This window comes from Oncorhynchus mykiss, chromosome 5 (assembly GCF_057628025.1).
Source record: "Oncorhynchus mykiss isolate SJ-2025 chromosome 5, ASM5762802v1, whole genome shotgun sequence".
NCBI classification, from domain to species: domain Eukaryota; kingdom Metazoa; phylum Chordata; class Actinopteri; order Salmoniformes; family Salmonidae; genus Oncorhynchus; species Oncorhynchus mykiss.
The window spans coordinates 8,778,032-8,802,500 of NC_143026.1; the positions used below are offsets into that span (position 1 = coordinate 8,778,032).

At 45.5% G+C, this 24,469-nt stretch overlaps 1 protein-coding gene across 1 annotated transcript in view; it reads left to right on the plus strand.

Annotated features, from left to right (window-relative positions):
- The window catches only part of LOC110524944 (A disintegrin and metalloproteinase with thrombospondin motifs 19), a 123,202-nt gene that overhangs the window by 75,279 nt on the left and 23,454 nt on the right, over positions 1–24,469 (plus strand). The window contains exons 15-20 of the mRNA XM_036976698.2: positions 2,243–2,363; positions 4,091–4,171; positions 9,132–9,289; positions 15,436–15,604; positions 16,510–16,645; positions 19,808–20,012. Of these exons, the coding sequence (XP_036832593.1) occupies positions 2,243–2,363; positions 4,091–4,171; positions 9,132–9,289; positions 15,436–15,604; positions 16,510–16,645; positions 19,808–20,012 (870 nt within the window). The remainder of the gene's footprint in view (positions 1–2,242; positions 2,364–4,090; positions 4,172–9,131; positions 9,290–15,435; positions 15,605–16,509; positions 16,646–19,807; positions 20,013–24,469) is intronic.

The window sequence follows — 24,469 nt, forward strand, 5'->3', positions numbered from 1 at the left end:
AGTAGTATGTAGACAGTAGTGTGTAGTATGTAGACAGTAGTATGCAGACAGTAGTATGCAGACAGTAGTGTGTAGACAGTAGTGTGTAGTATGTAGACAGTAGTGTGTAGACAGTAGTGTGTAGACAGTAGTATGTAGGCAGTAGTATGTAGACAGTAGTATGTAGACAGTAGTATGTAGACATTAGTATGTAGACAGTAGTGTGTAGTATGTAGACAGTAGTATGCAGACAGTAGTATGCAGACAGTAGTGTGTAGACAGTAGTGTGTAGACAGTAGTATGTAGACAGTAGTGTGTAGTATGTAGACAGTAGTATGCAGACAGTAGTATGCAGACAGTAGTGTGTAGACAGTAGTATGTAGACAGTAGTGTGTAGACAGTAGTATGTAGACAGTAGTGTGTAGACAGTAGTATGCAGACAGTAGTGTGTAGACAGTAGTGTGTAGACAGTAGTGTGTAGACAGTGGTATGTAGACAGTAATGTGTAGACATTAGTATGTAGACAGTAGTGTGTAGTATGTAGACAGTAGTATGCAGACAGTAGTATGCAGACAGTAGTGTGTAGACAGTAGTATGTAGACAGTAGTGTGTAGACAGTAGTATGTAGACAGTAGTATGTAGACAGTAGTATGTAGACAGTATTGTGTAGTATGTAGACAGTAGTATGTAGACAGTAGTATGTAGACAGTAGTGTGTAGGCAGTAGTATGTAGACAGTAGTGTGTAGACAGTAGTATGTAGACAGTAGTATGTAGACAGTAGTATGTAGACAGTATTGTGTAGTATGTAGACAGTAGTATGTAGACAGTAGTATGTAGACAGTAGTGTGTAGACAGTAGTGTGTAGTATGTAGACAGTAGTATGCAGACAGTAGTATGCAGACAGTAGTGTGTAGACAGTAGTATGTAGACAGTAGTATGTAGACAGTAGTATGTAGACAGTAGTATGTAGACAGTAGTATGTAGACAGTATTGTGTAGTATGTAGACAGTAGTATGTAGACAGTAGTATGTAGACAGTAGTATGTAGACAGTAGTGTGTAGTATGTAGACAGTAGTATGCAGACAGTAGTATGCAGACAGTAGTGTGTAGACAGTAGTATGTAGACAGTAGTGTGTAGACAGTAGTATGTAGACAGTAGTATGTAGACAGTAGTATGTAGACAGTATTGTGTAGTATGTAGACAGTAGTATGTAGACAGTAGTATGTAGACAGTAGTGTGTAGACAGTAGTATGTAGGCAGTAGTATGTAGACAGTAGTATGTAGACATTAGTATGTAGACAGTAGTGTGTAGTATGTAGACAGTAGTATGCAGACAGTAGTATGCAGGCAGTAGTGTGTAGACAGTAGTATGTAGACAGTAGTGTGTAGACAGTAGTATGTAGACAGTAGTATGTAGACAGTAGTGTGTAGTATGTAGACAGTAGTGTGTAGACAGTAGTATGTAGACAGTAGTGTGTAGACAGTAGTGTGTAGTATGTAGACAGTAGTATGTAGACAGTAGTATGCAGACAGTAGTGTGTAGACAGTAGTATGTAGACAGTAGTGTGTAGTATGTAGACAGTAGTGTGTAGACAGTAGTATGTAGACAGTAGTGTGTAGACAGTAGTGTGTAGTATGTAGACAGTAGTATGTAGACAGTAGCGTGTAGACAGTAGTATGTAGACAGTAGTATGTAGACAGTAGTATGTAGACAGTAGTGTGTAAACAGTGAATACACCCCTGGCTAAACTGGGCCTGTTTGGTTCCTAGTGAATACACTCCTGGCTAAACTGGGCCTGTTTGGTTCCTAGTGAATACACCCCTGGCTAAACTGGGCCTGTTTGGTTCCTAGTGAATACACCCCTGGCTAAACTGGGCCTGTTTGGTTCCTAGTGAATACACCCCTGGCTAAACTGGGCCTGTTTGGTTCCTAGTGAATACACCCCTGGCTAAACTGGGCCTGTTTGGTTCCTAGTGAATACACCCCTGGCTAAACTGGGATGTACAATACACATTAACAGATGCTGTCCTATATTTTTGTACAATAGGAGACTACTTTACATTGTCCAAGTTCTCCAAAGCAGCCGAACTAGACTGTCAGTCAACAGTCGATCAAACCTTTTTTTAAACCACCACTGCCCCCCCCCCCCCCCCCCCCCCGTCATCAGAGGACAACATTATTTTAAGCTTTATTTCTGTTTAACTGTATTATCTACAATGTGAGAATGTTGTTAACCCGAGGTGTCTGTGTTGTTGTCCAGAAAGTGGGCTGTGACAGGATCCTGAGTTCGATGGCAAGAGAGGACCACTGTGGGGTGTGTAATGGCAACGGCAAGTCTTGTAAGGTCATCAAGGGGGACTTCAACCACACCAAAGGAGCAGGTACCGTACCGTCAGTACCCGCACTAACCCCCTCAGTAGGTTTAGGGCAACCTTGCCCCTAGACGCTGATCTTGGGTCAGTTTAGCATTTTCCCCACGAATGGTTAAGGTTAGGATTCGGGGAAGAGGAAGCTGATCAGAGATCTGTACCTAGGGGGAATCTTCAAAGTGCTGCGTAACGTTACCTCTGGCTGCCAATCTCCCTCGGTTTGTCTTAGAGAGTCTCACAGATCTGGACTTTATCTCCTAACAAGCTGTAGCACTATTACAGGGAATGTTCTTCATATTTGAATGAAGAGTATGGATTAAAAACAGTGTTGAATTACTGTTGATAAACTCCCTAAATGATTTATATCCAAGTTGGATTGAATTTTGATTAAACTTTTACGGATCATTCATCACTTTCTATTGTAGCTTGTTGGTTAAAAAAAAATATTGGTTGTATGTTTAAGCAATAAGGCCCGAGGGGGTGTGGTATATGGCCAATATACCACGGCTAAGGGCTGTTATATAAGCGCGACGCAACGTGGAGTGCCTGAATTCAGCCCTTAGCCGTGGTATATTGGCCATATATCACAAACCCCCGGGGTGCCTTACTGCTATTATAAACTGGTTACCAACGTAATTAGAGCTGGAAAATAAATGTTTTGTCATACCCGTGGTATACAGTCTGATATACCACAGCTGTCAGCCAATCAGCATTCAGGGCTTGAACCACCCAGTTTATAATGCTCTATAATAACTTTTACAAGTTATTTAGCAGAGCCTCTTATCCAGAGTGAGAAAGCATATTTTTTATTTTTTTTCCCCATACTGGTCCCCCCCCCGTGGGACTTGAACCCACAACCCTGGCATTGCAAGTGTCATGCTCTACCAACTGAGCCACATGGTAGCAGTACAGTGAAAAAGTAATGACATCATTATTAACTACCAATAAAAGTTTACCACAGCCCAAGGAGAGAGCGAGAGAAAACAGGAAGGAATTTACAGCTCTTCTTTTTTTTTTTTTGTTCACACACGGGGTCCGATTATTAAAACTCATCATTATTCACAAGAGACACAGTTACGTATTTATATCAAACGTATCAGTCAAACTGGATGTCACAAACGGACAGTTTTTAAGTTAGGTCATTCATTACTTGCAGAGTTATTTTCTGCTATGAAAAAAGAAAAGGACCTAGCCTCTCCTCCGTGGACCCTGAATCAGCACTAAGCTGTATCTTAAAGACTGGACAAAGTTTTTAAAAAATCACCCTTTTGAATACTACTTCAAAGCAAGTTCAGATTACACAGCGAACAATGTCAACATCCTGTGCGATGAATGGCTATGGCTCGGCAACGGTGAGGGACACCTTTCTCGACCTTGAATGGATCTCATTCATACGTACTCAAGCTCCCCGGACCACGCTAGGCTAACTGTGACCATCAGTTAGGTAGCAGGGGGACCTCACACATAGATCCATTCACGGCCTGTGATCCCGAGCACAGGGGGGGGGGTAGAGACACACATGAACACACAGTACAGTACAGGCTCTTCCAGTCGACCCGCCTGGCTCTCTTAGATGTGAAGTGACTGAACTGTACGTTACATGTACACATGGTACTAGTGAGCTAGATAGTTCTAGTGCTGGCATGGACCCAACAACCGTACAGTTACAACCCCCCCCCCCCCCCCCCTCTCTCTCTACCTCTCTCTTTATCTCTCTCTCTCCACCTCTTTCCCCTCAGGCTATGTGGAAGCTGTGATCATCCCCAAAGGGGCCAGGAGAATCAGAGTGATGGAAGAAAAGCCTGCACAGAGTTATTTGGGTAAGATACGGACCGCTGTTGCTTTGTCTAACAGGGTGATACAGTAGCAAACAACTCTCTTGAATCTAGCAGTAGTCCTTTTGTATGTCTCTAATAGGGTGCCCATATGACTTTAAATATAACACACTCATTTTTGCCTGGGAAGCACATTTTCTCTTCACCGAAGTCCAGAGGGCTATATACCCCTATGGCAACCTCATCGGCAACCTCATCGGCCACCTCATCGTCCACCTCATCGTCCACCTCATCGGCCACCTCATCGTCCACCTCATCGTCTACCTCATCGTCCACCTCATCGGCAACCTCATCGGCCACCTCATCGTCTACCTCATCGCCCACCTCATCGACCACCTAATCGGCCACCTCATCGTCCACCTCATCGTCCACCTCATCGGCAACCTCATCGTCTACCTCATCGTCCACCTCATCGACCACCTAATCGGCCACCTCATCGGCCACCTCATCGGCCACCTCATCGTCCACCTCATCGGCAACCTCATCGGCCACGTCATCGTCCACCTCATCGGCAACCTCATCGGCCACCTCATCGTCTACCTCATCGGCAACCTCATCGGCCACCTCATCGTCTACCTCATCGTCCACCTCATCGACCACCTAATCGGCCACCTCATCGGCCACCTCATCGTCCACCTCATCGGCAACCTCATCGTCTACCTCATCGTCCACCTCATCGACCACCTAATCGGCCACCTCATCGGCCACCTCATCGGCCACCTCATCGTCCACCTCATCGGCAACCTCATCGGCCACCTCATCGTCTACCTCATCGGCAACCTCATCGGCCACCTCATCGTCTACCTCATCGTCCACCTCATCGGCAACCTCATCGGCCACCTCATCGTCTACCTCATCGTCCACCTCATCGACCACCTCATCGGCCACCTCATCGGCCACCTCATCGGCCACCTTATCGGCCACCTCATCGGCAACCTCATCGGCCACCTCATCCAGCTTTACAGAGAGAGCATCAACTCCCACAGCTCTAGCATTCACATCCACACACACTCTCCTCTCATCACTCCTCTCAATCCACTTGGTCCGTTCAAGTCGCTGCTCTTGGATCAGTCCTTCCCCATCTTAAGAGAGATAACACTTAAGGTGGGCGTACACTCCACGATTTAGCTGTCCCAGACAAGTTTTTGTCGTTGCCTACTTGGGGGTTTGGTCGTCACCAACGCTTGTTTCAATGTGAGCGGGTCATCGACCCAATCTGAGGGTCCCGTCTTTGAGTCGTCCCAGAGGTCCTGTTATTTTCAAACATGTTTGATTTTATCGGTACAAATACTGCAATACTCTTGTAGTGTGAGGTGTGCAACGACAGGTTTTCAGAAAGGTCATCAGCAATAGCCAATGAGAGAAGAAGCCAGTGAGATGATGACATTGTATCGTATCACCCAGAATGTGTAGACTCCAATGATGTATATAAACCATGGATTGCTGATGCTATGCATTAGCCAATGATAGGCTTTGAAGCCACCGAGGAACAGTGACATCAGTCCTTAAAAAGAAAATGATGCTTTAAGGAAAAAATGTTTGTATATATTTTATTTTTTAATGTTTAGCTCACATAATATAATTTTAAAGTATCCATTAAGGTGTCTGTAATATAATTCATATGGTAAAAACCAATGTAGACATTAATAAATGCATTTCTCTAGCTGGCAAAATATTTTTTTTACAATGTTGAGAGAGTGCCAAGATGGAGGTGCATTGGCTTCAAAACAGCGCCCCCTGTTAGGTATCTAGTGTATATATAAATCGTTGGTAGATTCTCGAGCAGGAGTGATGACTACTACTAGCCCACTAGTATGCTTACTCTGAAGTTCACAAGCAATGATGAAGGACCTCACATCTAAACACAATCTATTCACATCATTGCTTTCAGAATCCTCACGACCAACGGAAGAACCTGTAGTGTGTGACCCCCGTCTGCCAGAATGTGTAGTGTGTGACCTCCGTCTGCCAGAATGTGTAGTGTGTGACCTCCGTCTGCCAGAATGTTTAGTGTGTGACCTCCGTCTGCCAGAATGTGTAGTGTGTGACCTCCGTCTGCCAGAATGTGTAGTGTGTGACCTCCGTCTGCCAGAATGTGTAGTGTGTGACCCCCGTCTGCCAGAATGTGTAGTGTGTGACCCCCATCTGCCAGAATGTGTAGTGTGTGACCCCCGTCTGCCAGAATGTGTAGTGTGTGCACCACTAAGTTGGGAAGACAAAAAACGTAATGAAAGACGTTTGTTTAATGTGAGAGGCTCAGCGATGTTAGGCTTTTGAAAGTCGTGTAGTGTACGCCTGGTATTACTCCCCCAGCTCCTTCACATCTATCCAGAGATCACCCCTCTCAGCTTTCATGTGCCCAGTCCACTGCTCTTAGATAAGTCCTTCCCTCAGCTTTAGTGAGAGAGCGTTACTCCCCCAGCTTTCGAGTCTCACTAACTTCCTGAACTCCTCCACATTTCCTCTCATCTTTCACGTGCCCAATCCACTGCTCTCAGATTAGTCCTTCAGCCAGCTTTAGTGAGAGAGCATTAGTTCCCCAGCTCCACACATCTCCTCTCATCTCTCATATGCCTGTCTTTCAGATGTCTCTCTTTCAGATGACTCCTAGTGTAACCACACAACACAGGCCCTGCGCTGTATCCATCTGTCTAATATGTGTCAGCAGATCTGCCTGCTATCAGGGAATAATCTGTCTCAAGTGGCACCCTATTCCCTATGTAGTGCACTACTTATAGCCATTTGGGATTCAGCCTGACTGTTTTCCTCCCCTGCCTGCTAGCGTCCTGACTCCTGCCTTTAATGTGATTAGGAACCACGCGGCGGCTCACTTCGAAAACACTGAGAGGCTGCTGGGGCAATCCCGTCTACTTCCCCAGAGTCCCTACTTCCCCAATGTCTCTACTTCCCCAGTGTCTCTACTTCACCAAAGTCTCTATCTCCCTCTCCTCTCTACTTCCCCCTCCTCTCTACTACCCCTCCTCTCTACTTCCCCCTCCTCTCTACTTCCCCCTCCTCTCTACTTCCCCGTCCTCTCTACTACCCCTCCTCTCTACTTCCCCCTCCTCTCTACTACCCCTCCTCTCTACTTCCCCCTCCTCTCTACTACCCCTCCTCTCTACTTCCCCCTCTTCTCTAATACCCCTCCTCTCTACTACCCCTCCTCTCTACTTCCCCAGTGTCTCTACTTCCCCCACCACCATTCCTTCCTCACTCCCCATTCGCTAAGCCATCCCTCTCCACCCTCCCAGGATGCCAATCTGCTAAGGAGAAGCCAAATGAGTTCAAACGCATGTAGAGGGAAGAGTGATAAGATTGGACAAGAGGTTACTGTTAGGATTCTGGCGAGTGTGTGTGTGTGTGTGTGTGTGTGTGTGTGTGTGTGTGTGTGTGTGTGTGTGTGTGTGTGGAGAGAATAACACCATTCTACAGTATGTTATAGAATACATTATCAAAGGAGATAAACAAGGTTCAAAAAACACGCATCAATATATATTGACGTTTCAAATAATTATGTAAACTCGCCAAGCTCCTAAAGTGAAAATTCCCCATAAACTGAATACAAACACATCTAAGATGAAGGCCTGAAGGACCTCACATCTAAACACGTCTAAGATGAAGGACCTCACATCTAAACGTGTCTAAGATGAAGGACCTCATAGTTAAACACATCTAAGATGAAGGACCTCACAGTTAAACACGTCTGAGATGAAGGACCTCACAGCTAAACACGTCTAAGATGAAGGACCTCACATCTAAACACATCTAAGATGAAGGACCTCACAGCTAAACACGTCTAAGATGAAGGACCTCACAGTTAAATACATCTAAGATGAAGGACCTCACAGTTAAACACGTCTAAGATGAAGGACCTCACAGCTAAACACGTCTAAGATGAAGGACCTCACATCTAAACACATCTAAGATGAAGGACCTCACAGCTAAACACGTCTAAGATGAAGGACCTCACAGTTAAACACGTCTAAGATGAAGGACCTCACATCTAAGATGAAGGACCTCACAGTTAAACACATCTAAGATGAAGGACCTCACATCTAAACACATCTGAGATGAACGACCTCACAGTTAAACACATCTAAGATGAAGGACCTCACAGTTAAACACATCTAAGATGAAGGACCTCACATCTAAACACATCTGAGATGAAGGACCTCACAGTTAAACACATCTAAGATGAAGGACCTCACATCTAAACACATCTAAGATGAAGGACCTCACATCTAAACGTGTCTAAGATGAAGGACCTCACATCTAAACACATCTAAGATGAAGGACCTCACATCTAAACGTGTCTAAGATGAAGGACCTCACATCTAAACACGTCTAAGATGAAGGACCTCACAGTTAAATACATCTAAGATGAAGGACCTCACAGTTAAACACGTCTAAGATGAAGGACCTCACAGTTAAACACGTCTTAGATGAAGGACCTCACATCTAAACACGTATAAGATGAAGGACCTCACATCTAAACACATCTAAGATGAATGACCTCACAGTTAAACACGTCTAAGATGAAGGACCTCACATCTAAACACGTCTAAGATGAAGGACCTCACAGCTAAACACATCTAAGATGAAGGCCCCTCACAGCTAAACACGTCTAAGATGAAGGACCTCACAGTTAAACACATCTAAGATGAAGGCCCCTCACAGCTAAGTGGTAAACAGAACTTTAGCCAGACTGCTGCCTTGTATTTTTCCTCCCTCACAGTATCAACAACATCCGTCCACAGAGTGGGTACAAGTTACATGTGCATCAAAACACTGGAAACATCCCAAAATGGTACTCTATTCACTATATAATGGACTACATTTAACCAGAGCCCATAAATTACTATCTAGGGAATAAGGGTACCATTTGGAACTGTAACCATTAAGTCCCAAATTATCTCTGCTGCATTTCCTTGTTTACTTTCTGCAGCACTCAAAGACACAAACAAGCATTCCATCAACAGCGACTGGAAGATAGACCGCCCAGGAGCCTTCAACATGGCGGGCACCACCGTTCACTACGTCCGGAGGGGACTGTGGGAGAAAATGTCAGCCAGAGGTCCCACTACCTCCCCGCTGCATCTCATGGTAAATGACTTCCTTATTTCCTTTATGTCTCTGTAAACCTGGGTTCAAATATTATTTGGAATCTTTGAACCTACTTTCAGCGTTTGCTTTAGCCTGCCTTGAGTGGCTCAGTTGTTAGAGCTACGGTACTTGCGATGCCAGGGTTGTGGGTTTGAGTCCCTCGGGGCATTAGTATCAATGGAAAATGTATGCGTTCACTACTGTAAATTGCTCTGGAATAAGAGTGTCTGCTGATGTGCAGGGTTTTCACTTATGTGACTTTTAGTTTCATTACAACAGGCAAGCACATCATTTTTAAGTGATTTCAGATTATACTTGAACCCAGGGCTGCTCTGTGGGTTTACATCCATCGGTGGTCACGTCATTGTGGTCGGGATCACTAGTCCTGAGGTGCTACCAGGGCTATGCAGCATTTCAGCATTGTGGTCGGGTCCACTAGTCCTGAGGTGCTACCAGGGCTATGCAGCATTTCAGCATTGTGGTCGGGTCCATTAGTCCTGAGGTGCTACCAGGGCTATGCAGCATTTCAGCATTGTGGTTGGGTCCATTAGTCCTGAGGTGCTACCAGGGCTATGCAGCATTTCAGCATTGTGGTCGGGTCCACTAGTCCTGAGGTGCTACCAGGGCTATGCAGCATTTCAGCATTGTGGTCGGGTCCATTAGTCCTGAGGTGCTACCAGGGCTATGCAGCATTTCAGCATTGTGGTCACGTTCCCTAGTCCTGATGTGCTACCAGGGCTATGCAGCATTTCAGCATTGTGGTCGGGTCCACTAGTCCTCAGAAGCTACCAGGTCTATGCAAGCTTTTGTTCCAGCCCAGCACTAAAACACTAGATCCAACTAATCAACTCATCATCAAGGCCTTGATTCAAGTTTTCAGTGCTGAGCTGGAACAAAAAAATGGCTTACCTTGTAGCTTTTTCTGACTGTTGTAGTAGGTGACGTCTCAACTCACAAACCCTTTATGAACTCATCATATATACCGGTTTGTTATTACACTGCTGTACAACAGACATTACACTGCTGTACAACAGACATTACACTGCTGTACAACAGACATTACACTGCTGTACAACAGACATTACGCTGCTGTGCAACAGACATTACACTGCTGTACAACAGACATTACACTGCTGTACAACAGACATTACACTGCTGTACAACAGACATTACACTGCTGTGCAACAGACATTACACTGCTGTGCAACAGACATTACGCTGCTGTGCAACAGACATTACGCTGCTGTACAACAGACATTACGCTGCTGTACAACAGACATTATGCTGCTGTACAACAGACATTATGCTGCTGTACAACAGACATTACACTGCTGTACAACAGACATTACACTGCTGTGCAACAGACATTACACTGCTGTGCAACAGACATTACGCTGCTGTACAACAGACATTACACTGCTGTGCAACAGACATTACACTGCTGTGCAACAGACATTACACTGCTGTGCAACAGACAATACACTGCTGTGCAACAGACATTACACAGCTGTGCAACAGACATTACACTGCTGTGCAACAGACATTACACTGCTGTACAACAGACATTACACTGCTGTGCAACAGACATTACGCTGCTGTGCAACAGACATTACACTGCTGTGCAACAGACATTACACTGCTGTACAACAGACATTACACTGCTGTACAACAGACATTACGCTGCTGTGCAACAGACATTACGCTGCTGTACAACAGACATTATGCTGCTGTGCAACAGACATTACGCTGCTGTACAACAGACATTATGCTGCTGTACAACTGACATTATGCTGCTGTACAACAGACATTACACAGCTGTACAACAGACAAAGCAGTAAACATGTCTAATGGAACTACGGAATTTCTGGTGGTACTATATCCACAGGCGGAAGCGCACTCCCCATATGTCAGGTCAGGTTGTGAGTTGGCCTGTGACCAGCCTGGCAGCCTGAGCGCAGACGCGATTAATGATTGAGGATATGATGGGCTGCACGGCTGCCGTTATTAGCTGGCTGCGGCTAGCGACAGCTCTGTCATTGCTGAGATTAGGGTTATAATTTGAATAGGATTAGCCTCCTGACAACTACTAATGAGATTATGTGTTAACGGGGGAAAGGGAGGGGTGTGCATCATGATAAATCGTGTCCTGCACGGTGGTTTCATGAAGTAATAAATGTTCATTGATAACAGTAGCGTGTGGGCGGCAATATGATATCAAATCAATACGATATCAAATCAATACGATATTAAATCAATACGATATCAAATCAATACGATATCAAATCAATACGATATCAAATCAATACGATATTAAATCAATATGATATCAAATCAATACGATATCAAATCAATACGATATCAAATCAATACGATATCAAATCAATACGATATTAAATCAATACGATATTAAATCAATACGATATCAAATCAATACGATATTAAATCAATACGATATCAAATCAATACAATATCAAATCAATACGAGATCAAATCAATACGAGATCAAATCAATACGATATCAAATCAATACGAGATCAAATCAATACGATATCAAATCAATACGATATCAAATCATGTCTCAGTGGTTTTGGAAAGTGTCTCTTCAAAAACAGTTGTTTGTTTCTTCTCCATTTTTGGGAATGAAGTGTATGTATTGTAATGTTTTTATTTCAATGTATTTACGGAGGAAATAGTCTTTTGAGAAGCTATCCAGTGTTTGTGTACTTTGAAGATTATTCGAAGACCAAGGCTCAAATAAATACAAGTATTTTTCTGAAACAATCCTTAGTCCCTAACCCCTAGTCCCTAACCCTTAGTCCCTAACCCCTAGTCCCAACCCTTAGTTTCTTACCCCTAGTCCCTAACCCTTAGTCCCTAACCCTTAGTCCCTAACCCCTAGTCCCTAACCCTTAGTCCCTAACCCCTAGTCCCTAACCCTTAGTCCCTAACCCTTGGTCCCTAAGCCCTAGTCCCAACCCTTAGTTTCTTACCCCTAGTCCCTAACCCCTAGTCCCTAACCCTTAGTCCCTAACCCCTAGTCCCTAACCCTTAGTCCCTAACCCCTAGTCCCTAACCCTGGGTCCCTAACCCTTAGTCCCTAACCCATAGTCCCTAACCCCTAGTCCCTAACCCTTAGTCCCTAAACCCTAGTCCCTAACCCCTAGTCCCTAACCCTTAGTCCCTAACCCCTAGTCCCTAAACCTTAGTCCCTAACCCTTAGTCCCTAACCCCTAGTCCTTAACCCTTAGTCCCTAACCCCTAGTCCCTAACCCTTAGTCCCTAACCCCTAGACCCTAACCCCTAGTCCCTAACCCTTAGTCTCTAACCCCTAGTCCCCAACCCTTAGACCCTAAACCCTAGTCTTTAACCCCTAGTCCCTAACCCTTAGTCCCTAACCCCTAGTCCCTAACCCTTAGTCCCTAACCCTTAGTCACAAACCCCTAGTCCCTAACCCCTAGTCCCTAACCCTTAGTCCTTAACCCCTAGTCCCTAAACCTTAGTCCCTAACCCTTAGTCCCTAACCCCTAGTCCTTAACCCTTAGTCCCTAACCCCTAGTCCCTAACCCTTAGTCCCTAACCCCTAGTCCCTAACCCTTAGTCCCTAACCCCTAGTCCCCAACCCTTAGTCCCTAAACCCTAGTCCCTAACCCCTAGTCCCTAACCCTTAGTCCCTAACCCCTAGTCCCTAACCCGTAGTCCCTAACCCCTAGTCCCAACCCTTAGTTTCTTACCCCTAGTCCCTAACCCTTAGTCCCTAACCCGTAGTCCCTAACCCTTAGTCCCTAACCCCTAGTCCCTAACCCCTAGTCCCTAACCCTAGTTCCAACCCTTAGTTTCTTACCCCTAGTCCCTAACCCCTAGTCCCTAACCCTTAGTCCCTAAGCCCTAGTCCCAACCCTTAGTCCCTAAACCCTAGTCCCTAACCCTTAGTCCCTAACCCCTAGTCCCTAACCCTTAGTCCCTAACCCCTAGTCCCTAACCCTTAGTCCCTAACCCCTAGCCTCTAACCCTTAGTCCCTAACCCCTAGTCCCTAACCCTTAGTCCCTAACCCTTAGTCCCTAAACCCTAGTCACAAACCCCTAGTCCCTAACCCCTAGTCCCTAACCCTTAGTCCTTAACCCCTAGTCCCTAATCCTTAGTCCCTAACCCTTAGTCCCTAAACCCTAGTCCCTAACCCCTAGTCCCTAACCCTTAGTCCCTAACCCCTAGTCCCTATCCCTTAGTCCCTAACCCTTAGTCCCTAAACCCTAGTCACAAACCCCTAGTCCCTAACCCCTACTCCCTAACCCTTAGTCCTTAACCCCTAGTCCCTAATCCTTAGTCCCTAACCCTTAGTCACTAACCCTTAGTCCCTAACCCTTAGTCTCTAACCCCTAGTCCCTAACCCTTAGTCCCTAACCCCTAGTCCCAACCCTTAGTTTCTTACCCCTAGTCCCTAACCCTTAGTCCCTAACCCTTAGTCCCTAACCCCTAGTCCCTAACCCTTAGTCCCTAACCCCTAGTCCCTAACCCTTAGTCCCTAACCCCTAGTCCCTAACCCTTAGTCCTTAACCCCTAGTCCCTAATCCTTAGTCCCTAACCCTTAGTCCCTAAACCCTAGTCCCTAACCCCTAGTCCCTAACCCTTAGTCCCTAACCCCTAGTCCCTATCCCTTAGTCCCTAACCCTTAGTCCCTAAACCCTAGTCACAAACCCCTAGTCCCTAACCCCTACTCCCTAACCCTTAGTCCTTAACCCCTAGTCCCTAATCCTTAGTCCCTAACCCTTAGTCACTAACCCTTAGTCCCTAACCCTTAGTCTCTAACCCCTAGTCCCTAACCCTTAGTCCCTAACCCCTAGTCCCAACCCTTAGTTTCTTACCCCTAGTCCCTAACCCTTAGTCCCTAACCCTTAGTCCCTAACCCCTAGTCCCTAACCCTTAGTCCCTAACCCCTAGTCCCTAACCCTTAGTCCCTAACCCTTAGTCCCTAACCCTTAGTCCCTAACCCCTAGTCCCTAACCCTTAGTCCCTAACCCCTAGTCCCTAACCCTTAGTCCCTAAGCCCTAGTCCCAACCCTTAGTTTCTTACCCCTAGTCCCTAACCCCTAGTCCCTAACCCTTAGTCCCTAACCCCTAGTCCCAACCCTTAGTTTCTTACCCCTAGTCCCTAACCCCTAGTCCCTAACCCTTAGTCCCTAAGCCCTAGTCCCAACCCTTAGTTTCTTACCCCTAGTCCCTAACCCCTAGTCCCAACCCTTAGTCCCTAACCCTTAGTCCCTAACCCCTAGTCCCTAACCCTTAGTCCCTAACCCTTAGTCCCTAACCCCTAGTCCCAACCCTTAGTTTCTTACCCCTAGCCATGGATACTCAAATCTGGACCTCGAGTCCAGTTCCAAATCTGATTTGAATGTTTTACCTGGTAGTTAATTGTACTCACATGGTACCCCAGGTTTAAACCAGTCCCTTACTAAATTTGCAAGAATGAAAATCAGTGTGGAACTGGACTCGAGTTCCAGATTTGTGTATCCCTGGACACGTCATGTACATCTGGAATATGGTCGTATCTCCACCTTGACCTCCACATTGATAGGCTAGTTGGAATGTTTACCTATGAAATGATTTTCAGTCCACCTGCCTAGGGTGTAATATGGGCTGTGGTTTGTTACTGGAATTGGTTGACTGAATCCACAAACTTAAGGCAATAAACGTCAAACATTAGGCAAATATTAGACAAACGTTGAACTCTTATCCCCCTGACCCAGGTGCTGCTGTTTTTAAACTTGAGGCAATGACGTCAAACATTAGACAAACATTAGAAAAACATTACTCAAACGTTGACCTTATATAATCCTACCTGACCCAGGTGCTGCTGTTTTTAAACTTGAGGCAATGACGTCAAACATTAGACAAACATTAGAAAAACATTACTCAAACGTTGACCTTATATAATCCTACCTGACCCAGGTGCTGCTGTTTTTAAACTTGAGGCAATGACGTCAAACATTAGACAAACATTAGAAAAACATTACTCAAACGTTGACCTTATATAATCCTACCTGACCCAGGTGCTGCTGTTTTTAAACTTGAGGCAATGACGTCAAATATTAGGCAAATATTAGAAAAACATTACTCAAACGTTGACCTTATATAATCCTACCTGACCCAGGTGCTGCTGTTCAATGAGCAGAACCATGGCATCCATTACGAGTACACCATCCCCACAGAGGCTAACATGGAACCCCAGGGGGGGTTAGGACCGGGGGCCATGCCCAGCGAACCCCTCTTCATGTGGACCCACTCTGGCTGGGAGGACTGCCATGCCGTGTGTGGAGGAGGTAGGACCACCAACACAACCCCATTGACATTCAGCAGTAGGAGGTAGGACCACCAACACACCCCATTGACATTCAGCAGTAGGAGGTAGGACCACCAACACAAGCCATTGACATTCAGCAGTAGGAGGTAGGACCACCAACACACCCCATTGACATTCAGCAGTAGGAAGTAGGACCTGTGTGTGTGTGTGTGTGTGTGTGTGTGTGTGTGTGTGTGGAGACTCAGTCTCATAACGTATTGTATTAGGTATTAGCTGGATGAAACAGAGGCTGGGACAGGTTGAGTTAGCAGTCTGAGGGGTGTACTAAGGCTTTGAACCCTGGTGGTCTCCAGCTGGGAATTGAGCCAGGAGTGGACTTGTTGTGATTTTGACAGGATAGGTAAGAAATAGTTTAGAGGTAGGTGAGGCGGAGGGACACAGTGATGAGCGCGGCGGACCCCGGATTTGAACCCCAGTGTCCTGCGACAATGTTTTGCCCGGAGTCGGCAGTGATGTTTCATGATTAATGCTTACTATCTGACTGATCAATGATGTTAGTTGAGTACCAGGGAGAAGAGAAAGCAAGCAGTTTATTATGACTCCCTAGAGCTTGGATATTAGATAATGATCATCAATACAATCACTAGCCCAAAGATTGAAATGATTGATATGATTTATATTAACTATAGTTCAAACCTTACGTTACCACTCAGTAGTACATTACCTCACTCCCACTTTGCTTGAGTAAAGTAAGTAAGCCTTTTCCCATGCCAGAACGGCCCATAGGGCCTGTGTCCTGTTTCTGAAGAATGAGACAGCTTGATGTATCAGTACACCCCCTGAACAGGATGCAAGTCTGTCTCGGGGAATTGCTTGATCCCTTTTCCAATACTTTGTCGTTCATATTAGATTTTTCTTCTCCAGGAGAAAGAAAGACAATCGTCACCTGCACTAACATTGTCAACAAAACTACAAGTGTGGTGGACAACCGAAGATGTCGTCACCTGACCAAACCTGAGCCTCAAGTCCGCAAGTGCAATGAGCAGCCCTGCCAGACAAGGTAAAGATCAGCCCTGCCAGACAAGGTAAAGATCAGCCCTGCCAGACAAGGTAAAGATCAGCCCTGCCAGACAAGGTAAAGATCAGCCCTGCCAGACAAGGTAAAGATCAGCCCTGCCAGACAAGGTAAAGATCAGCCCTGCCAGACAAGGTAAAGCTCAGCCCTGCCAGACAAGGTAAAGCTCAGCCCTGCTAGACAAGCTCAGCCCTGCTAGACAAGCTCAGCCCTGCTAGACAAGGTAAAGATCAGCCCTGCCAGACAAGGTAAAGCTCAGCCCTGCTAGATAAGGTAAAGTTCAGCCCTGCTAGACAAGGTAAAGATAAGTGCTGGTACAATATGGATGGTCCTTCTTTCTCCCTTCCCTCTCAGGCTTTGTTATAGTTTGTCATAGTATGTGGTCCCGTGTGGCTCAGTTGGTAGAACATGGCACTTGCAATGTCAGGGCTGTGGGTTCAATTCCTACGAAGCGAATAGTATGAACATCTATGTACTCACTCTGGATAAGAGTGTCTGCTTAAATGACTAAACATTTTACCCCCAAAAATGGGGGAGGGGGGGGGGGGGAATAGTGTAATAGCAACATTCATTGAGAACAGACTTTTTAATTCTTATGGAAGAATTATGTTTCTATTGAGTCATATTGCACATGTAGCTCAAAGAGAAATCAAACTTCACTTCGCCATGCCAAAGTCTGGGATGCTTGTTAACAATGACAGTCATGTGTTCTTCTCATACTAACAGTCTTCCTCCAGCAAGTTCTGGTAGTTCCTGGAAATGGTTGTTCCACTTTAGTTGAAGCTACCTTCTGTAGCTACTTCTTAACACATTTATAGAAGTGTTCCATGATATACTCTGAAGTGCTGCCAACTCCGTCGTTAAAGGGGGAATCTGAGATTGGTACATACATTTTTTTTAAAACTTTTAAATTAATTATGTATAGCCATTGATTCTTAAAGAATATGACTAATTTTTTAATTTTTTAAATGAGCTAAGTTCAAAATTGTCGTACTCCATCAGAACCCTAAATATAAGCTTGTTTTACTCCAATGTTTTACTTGTCTTACTCTCAGTAGTTTTTCCAAAGAATGATGTGGTGGGCGATTTCTTGCTGTCTAGATCCCAGATTGCCTCTTTAATGCTGACGTAAACTGAGCCTTAGATCATCCATTGCATAATGGATTGAGGAGATACACCAAGTCACATTTGTTGACAGAAACCAGTACAAACATTTACATGAAGCCCACAAAGTTGTTTTGCCTTGATTATAAACGTGAATCGCAGCCCTTCTTCTCCCCGGGCCTATACCAGTACAGAACTTTATCTTATCTTCCTACAGATGAACACTAGACAGCTAGTCCAATGCAAGTCTAATGCTAGTCCAAGGCTAGTCTAATGCTAGCCCAAGGTCTAATGCTAGTCTGATTCTAGTCCAATGCTAGTCCAATGCTAGTCCAAGGCTAGTCCAATGCTAGTCTAATGCTAGTCCAATGCTAGTCCAATGCATGTCCAATGCTAGTCCACACTCGCTGCTGACATTTACATTCCACCACAATGCATCCCCTGGAAATCTTTAGACAGCTGGTCCAATGCAAGTCTAATGCTAGTCCAAGGCTAGTCCAAGGCTAGTCCAAGGCTAGTCTAATGCTAGTCCAATGCTAGTCCAAGGCTAGTCTAATGCTAGTCCAATGCTAGTCCAAGGCTAGTCCAATGCTAGTCTAATGCTAGTCCAAGGCTAGTCCAAGGCTAGTATAATGCTAGCCCCAGGCTAGTCCAAGACTAGTCTAATGCTATTCTAATGCCAGTCTAATGCTAGTCTAATGCTAGTCCAAGGCTAGTCCAATGCTTGTCCAATGCTAGTCCACACTCGCTGCTGACATTTACATTCCACCACAATGCATCCCCTGGAAATCATTCGTTTCTCTCTCTTATCTGTCATATGTATCTGGGGTATTACACTTCATCTGCAGCCGAGCAGTAAGCAGCAAGCTGTGAGCTTTCATCACCCTGAGCCGCGGATAAATAACATTTACAGTCCTGCCGTGCTCAACAACAACAAAAACCAGGCAATCAGATAACGGCAGAACAGACCACTGGATCTGTAGATCTGATGTCAGACAGGGATGTGTGTGTGTGTGTGTGTGTGTGTGTGGGGAGAGGGGTGATAGGTCAACAAGGCCACGTCATGTTCCTGTTTGGCCCAAGCAGACTTCCAGCTGGACCCTGTCCTCTCCGGCTGCTCTACCCTGATCGCAGTCACCGAGGGGAGGCTTGGATGGAGCATATCCACCCCACCTCCCCTCCTCCACCATCACCATCATCCACCAGCAGAACCAGACTCTCCCTGGTGCCTCTGCCTGCACATCTGTCACCCAGATGGGGCCACATTACGTCAGAACCAGCCTGGTAGCCTTCCTCTAGGGCTGTGCTTGGGCCTGGTTGTCTGTTTATGGGGCGTCATTAACACTGAGATGAGACACCCCCCCCCGCCGCACATATACACACACACAAACACACACACACACATACACGCACGCACACACACACACACGCACACATACTCACCATTCACGTTCCTGCTCCTTGGCTTAGGTTTCTCTGTTGAATGGGAATGAAGTCTGGTGGCCACATTGTTTACACAAAGCAGGAGGTTGTATGGTCTGTCTGTCTGTCTGTCTGTACATTGTGCGTACTGTGTGTGTGTACTCTGTGTGTGCGTTCTGTGTGCGTTCTGTGTGTACTGTGTGTGTGTACTGTGTGTGTGTACTCTGTGTGTGTCTGTGTATGTGTGTGTGTATGTCTGTGTGTGTGTGTGTGTGTGTGTGTGTGTGTGTGTGTGTGTGTGTGTGTGTGTACTGTGTATGTGTGTGTGTGTGTGTATGTCTGTGTGTACTGTGTATGTGTATGTCTGTGTGTTCTGTGTATGTGTGTGTGTGTGTATGTCTGTGTGTACTGTGTATGTGTGTGTGTGTGTGTATGTCTGTGTGTACTGTGTATGTGTATGTCTGTGTGTATGTCTGCGTGTACTGTGTATGTCTGTGTGTACTGTGTATGTGTGTGTGTGTATGTCTGTGTGTACTGTGTATGTGTGTGTACTGTGTGTGTGTGTGTGTGTGTGTGTATGTGTACAGTATGTGTGTATTAATGTGCTCTCTACCCCTCCAGGTGGATGATGACTGAGTGGACGTCTTGCTCTCGTACCTGTGGTAGAGGCTCTCAGAGCAGACAGGTAGCCTGCACCTTGCAGCTAGCCAACGGCACCCTGGTCAAAGCCAAGGACCGCGACTGTGCCGGCCCCAAGCCGGCCCCCAACCAGCGCTGCGAGGGCCAGGACTGTCTCACTGTGTGGGAGGCTGGCGTGTGGTCTGAGGTGAGGCCACACACACTCTTAGTTGTGACGCACTACTTACTCAATTTATTTTACATCAAGGAAAATATGGATTCAACTGCATTTGTTCTATGAATATTGTGTTTCAGTGTGATTTTACACATGTTCACTTTACACAAGGTGACCATGTGTCCCTCTGTAATCTACGGCTGAATCTCAACTTGAAAACTGGGCCACAGAGCCCTTTATCGAGAGACCACTTAGCTGATGTGTTCAGTAGTGACCACTAGTGTTCAAATTAGACTTAGCTGATGTGTTCAGTAATGACCACTAGTGTTCAAATTAGAGTAAACTGATGTGTTCAGTAGTGACCACTAGTGTTCCAATTAGAGTAAACTGATGTGTTCAGTAGTGACCACTAGTGTTCAAATTAGAGTAAACTGATGTGTTCAGTAGTGACCACTAGTGTTCAAATTAGACTTAGCTGATGTGTTCAGTAGTGACCACTAGTGTTCAAATTAGAGTAAACTGATGTGTTCAGTAGTGACCACTAGTGTTCCAATTAGAGTAAACTGATGCGTTCAGTAGTGACCATGGAGACAATCCCATCTGCCACCTGGTCAAATTCAAAATGTTCTAAACTATTGTGTAGCCAGCTACGTTATAAAATAGCTAACTTGAAGTCGGTTATGTTGCTAAGTAACAATCCTAAGATTCATGGGTAAAGTCTGCCAGCAAAGACACTGAGTAGATAGATGCCTCACTTGGTAGCGAGGAGAATTGAGGGCGTAGTGGAACCCTCGACAATTCGGCAGCTATCTCAATCGAGATTCCCTCTCATGTGGCTCCAACACGATTATGAACTTTAGTGAGCAAGAGTGCAAAAATAAAGTGGTATAAATGTTCGGCTCAAGATTCAACTCATTCAGAATGGGCAGAATGTACTTAATATACATTTAGTATATTCACATTTTGCATTACCACTTTTAAAATGTCTCACCAGAGTCCAAACTCACACAGACAGGACTATTTAAGCTAATATGCCAATGCTTATCCCCAGAAGCTTATGTAGAGAGAGGTTTTAGAGAGAGCCTAGCTCCCAGAATATTCCCCTTGGCACTCCACATAGAGGGGCTTACGCAATGATGCTGAGATTCCTTTGAGTTCTCTGTATAGCACCTGCACATCACTGGCTCAGGCCTTGCTGCCAGCATCTCCCTCTACCCCCATCCTCCCCTCTCCCTCATTCTCATGCTCCCTCCTTCCCTCCTACCTTTTCAGGGCCTGCTGGCAGCAGACTAAAGGAGCCCGGCCTCGACCAGTTCTCTAACAGTATCGATAAGGAGAAAATATCTCAATCGAGATTCTCTCTCATGTGGCTCCAATTTCTCATTTTGAAGATTTTCGTTTTCTCACACATTGAACACTGTTGCTTTTTCTCGGCCCCCGTCGAAGTAAGTTTACGTAAGAAGTCGATGAGGGAAAATCCTTCTGTTTTGATAATGCAGTTGATGAAAGGCCGTTAATCCTATCAAAGGGGAGTAAATTGATTAATCGTTTTATGGGTAAATGAGTTCATAGCTTTCTAGTATTTGTAGTGTTTGCAGCTGTGGGAGTGTGTGTTTGTGGTTCCCCTGTTTGTAGATGAGTCATTCGGTAAAAGTCAAGGTTACTCTAGGTTTAGACTTAGCTAATGCCCTGTGGACAAACACAACCTCCACTCATAAAACTCTAGGTAAAGACTTAGCTAACCCCCCCTTTCCCCCAGACAAACACAACCTTCACTCATAAAACTCTAGGTAAAGACTTAGCTAACCCCCCCCCCCCCTTCCCCCCAGACAAACACATCCTTCACTCATAAAGCTCTAGGTAAAGACTTAGCTAACCCCCCCTTCTCCCCAGACAAACACAACCTTCCCTCATCAAACTCTAAGTAAAGACTTAGCTAACCCCCCCTTCCCCCCAGACAAACACAACCTTCACTCATAAAACTCTTATGTGCTGGAGTGTTTATGCCAGTGCATGTTCGCTCCCCGCTTTCCCCTGACAAGGAATTACAACACAATAGAACTGAACTAAAATGGTCACAATTCACCAGACCATAACCCATTTGTAATTAACCTGGCCTAAGAAACATGAACAGGTAGCATTGTAATAACCCTAAAATACATGAACAGGTAGCATTGTAATAACCCTAAAATACATGAACAGGTAGCATTGTAATAACCCTAAAATGCATGGTCATACATTGGGCAGGAGGTTAGGAAGTGCAGCTCAGTTTCCACCTCATTTTGTGGGCAGTGAGCACATAGCCTGTCTTCTCTTGAGAGCCATGTCTGCCTACGGCGGCCTTTCTCAATAGCAAGGCTATGCTCACTGAGTCTGTACATAGTCAAAGCTTTCCTTAATTTTGGGTCAGTCACAGTGGTCAGGTATTCTGCGGCCTCTCTCTCTCTCTCTCTCTCTCTCTCTCTCTCTCTCTCTCTCTCTCTCTCTCTCTCTCTCTCTCTCTCTCTCTCTCAATTCAATTTCATTTTAAGAGGCTTTTTTTGGCATGGGAAACACATGTTTACATTGCCAAAGCAAGTAAAAGTGAAATCAGACAATAAAACATTTTTACAGTAAACATCACACTCACAAAAGTTCCAAAAGCATAAGGACATTTCACATGTTATATTGTGTTCAGATGGTTAAAGTACAAAATGGAAAATAAATAAGCATAAATATGGGTTGTATTTACAATGGTGTGTGTTCTTCACTGGTTGACCTTTTCCTGTGGCAACAGGTCACAAATCTTGCTGCTGTGATGGCACACTGTGGTATTTCACCCAATAGATATGGGAGTTTATCAAAAATTGGATTTGCTTTCTAATTCTTTGTGGGTCTTTGTAATCTAAGGGAAATATGTGTCTTTAATATGGTCATACATTTGGCAGGAGGTTAGGTTAGTTTCCACCTCATTTTGTGGGCAGTGTGCACACAGCCTGTATCCTCTTGAGAGCCATGTCTGCCTACGGCGGCCTTTCTCAATAGCAAGGCTATGCTCACTGAGTCTGTACATAGTCAAAGCTTTCCTTACGTTTGGTTCAGTCACAGTGGTCAGGTATTCTGCCACTGTGTACTCTCTGTTTAGGGCCAGTCACAGTGGTCAGGTATTCTGCCACTGTGTACTCTCTGTTTAGGGCCAGTCACAGTGGTCAGGTATTCTGCCACTATGTACTCTCTGTTTAGGGCCAGTCACAGTGGTCAGGTATTCTGCCACTGTGTACTCTCTGTTTAGGGCCAGTCACAGTGGTCAGGTATTCTGCCACTATGTACTCTCTGTTTAGGGCCAGTCACAGTGGTCAGGTATTCTGCCACTATGTACTCTCTGTTTAGGGCCAGTCACAGTGGTCAGGTATTCTGCCACTGTGTACTCTCTGTTAAGGGCCAGTCACAGTGGTCAGGTATTCTGCCGCTATGTACTCTCTGTTTAGGGCCAGTCACAGTGGTCAGGTATTCTGCCACTGTGTACTCTCTGTTTAGGGCCAGTCACAGTGGTCAGGTATTCTGCCACTGTGTACTCTCTGTTTAGGGCCAAATAGCATTGCAGTTTGCTCAGTTTTTTTGTTAATTCTTTCCCATGTGTCAAGTAATGATATTTTTGTTTTCTCATGATTTCGTTGGGTCTAACTGTGTTGGTGTCCTGGGGCTCTGTGGGGTCTGTTTGTGTCTCTCTCTGTCTCTCTTTGTCTCCCTTTGTCTCTCTCTCTCTCTCTCTCTCTCTCTGTTTCTGTCTCTCTGTCTCTCTCTGTCACTTTCTTTCTTTCTCTCTCTCTCTCTCTTTCTCTCTCTGTCTCTCTCTCAAACAAGTCAAATTGACTGTGAGTCCTGGGCCAGCGCAACCGACCTCCTTTCCTTCCCATCTGTAAAAAGACAGGTTTGTAAAATGGGGGTGAGGGGATGGCCTACCCTCCACCCTACAAAGAAAGAGAAGCTGCTCCCCTCCAATACCTCCCTCCCTCCCATTCTAGCATATGATTTAATGCTCCCCCTGTCTGAGGTTGCGGAGCAGACCATAACTCACCTGGGGACGGGGGTTGCTCGGGAGGGTCTAAAGCGAAACATCTGCCAACACCAGGGGGGTTTTTCGGGGCCTGGGCCGAGAGGGCCAAGACTGACAGTGAATGTCCTTGCCTTTGATCACCCCTCCTTGGTCCAATCCTCCAGGCAGCTGTGAACACGTAGGGGCAGAGGAGAGAAAAGGGGGAATTTGAGAGGAGATGTGAAAAGAGAGGAGAGAAGGATGAAGGGATAAAGAGTGACGTGGCTTGATAGATAGGCTACAGGAAGAAGTTGCCCCCCCCCCCCCCACCAGACTGATCTGGAATTAGCTCACACTAAATCAGTCCTGTAAGCAACCCCTCCTTGGCAGGAAGTAAAACTGACTCGAGTTCAGTGCCTAGAGGTAACATTCAAGTGCACTGCCTCGTGGCTGATGGGGTCATCCCTGTCAGACT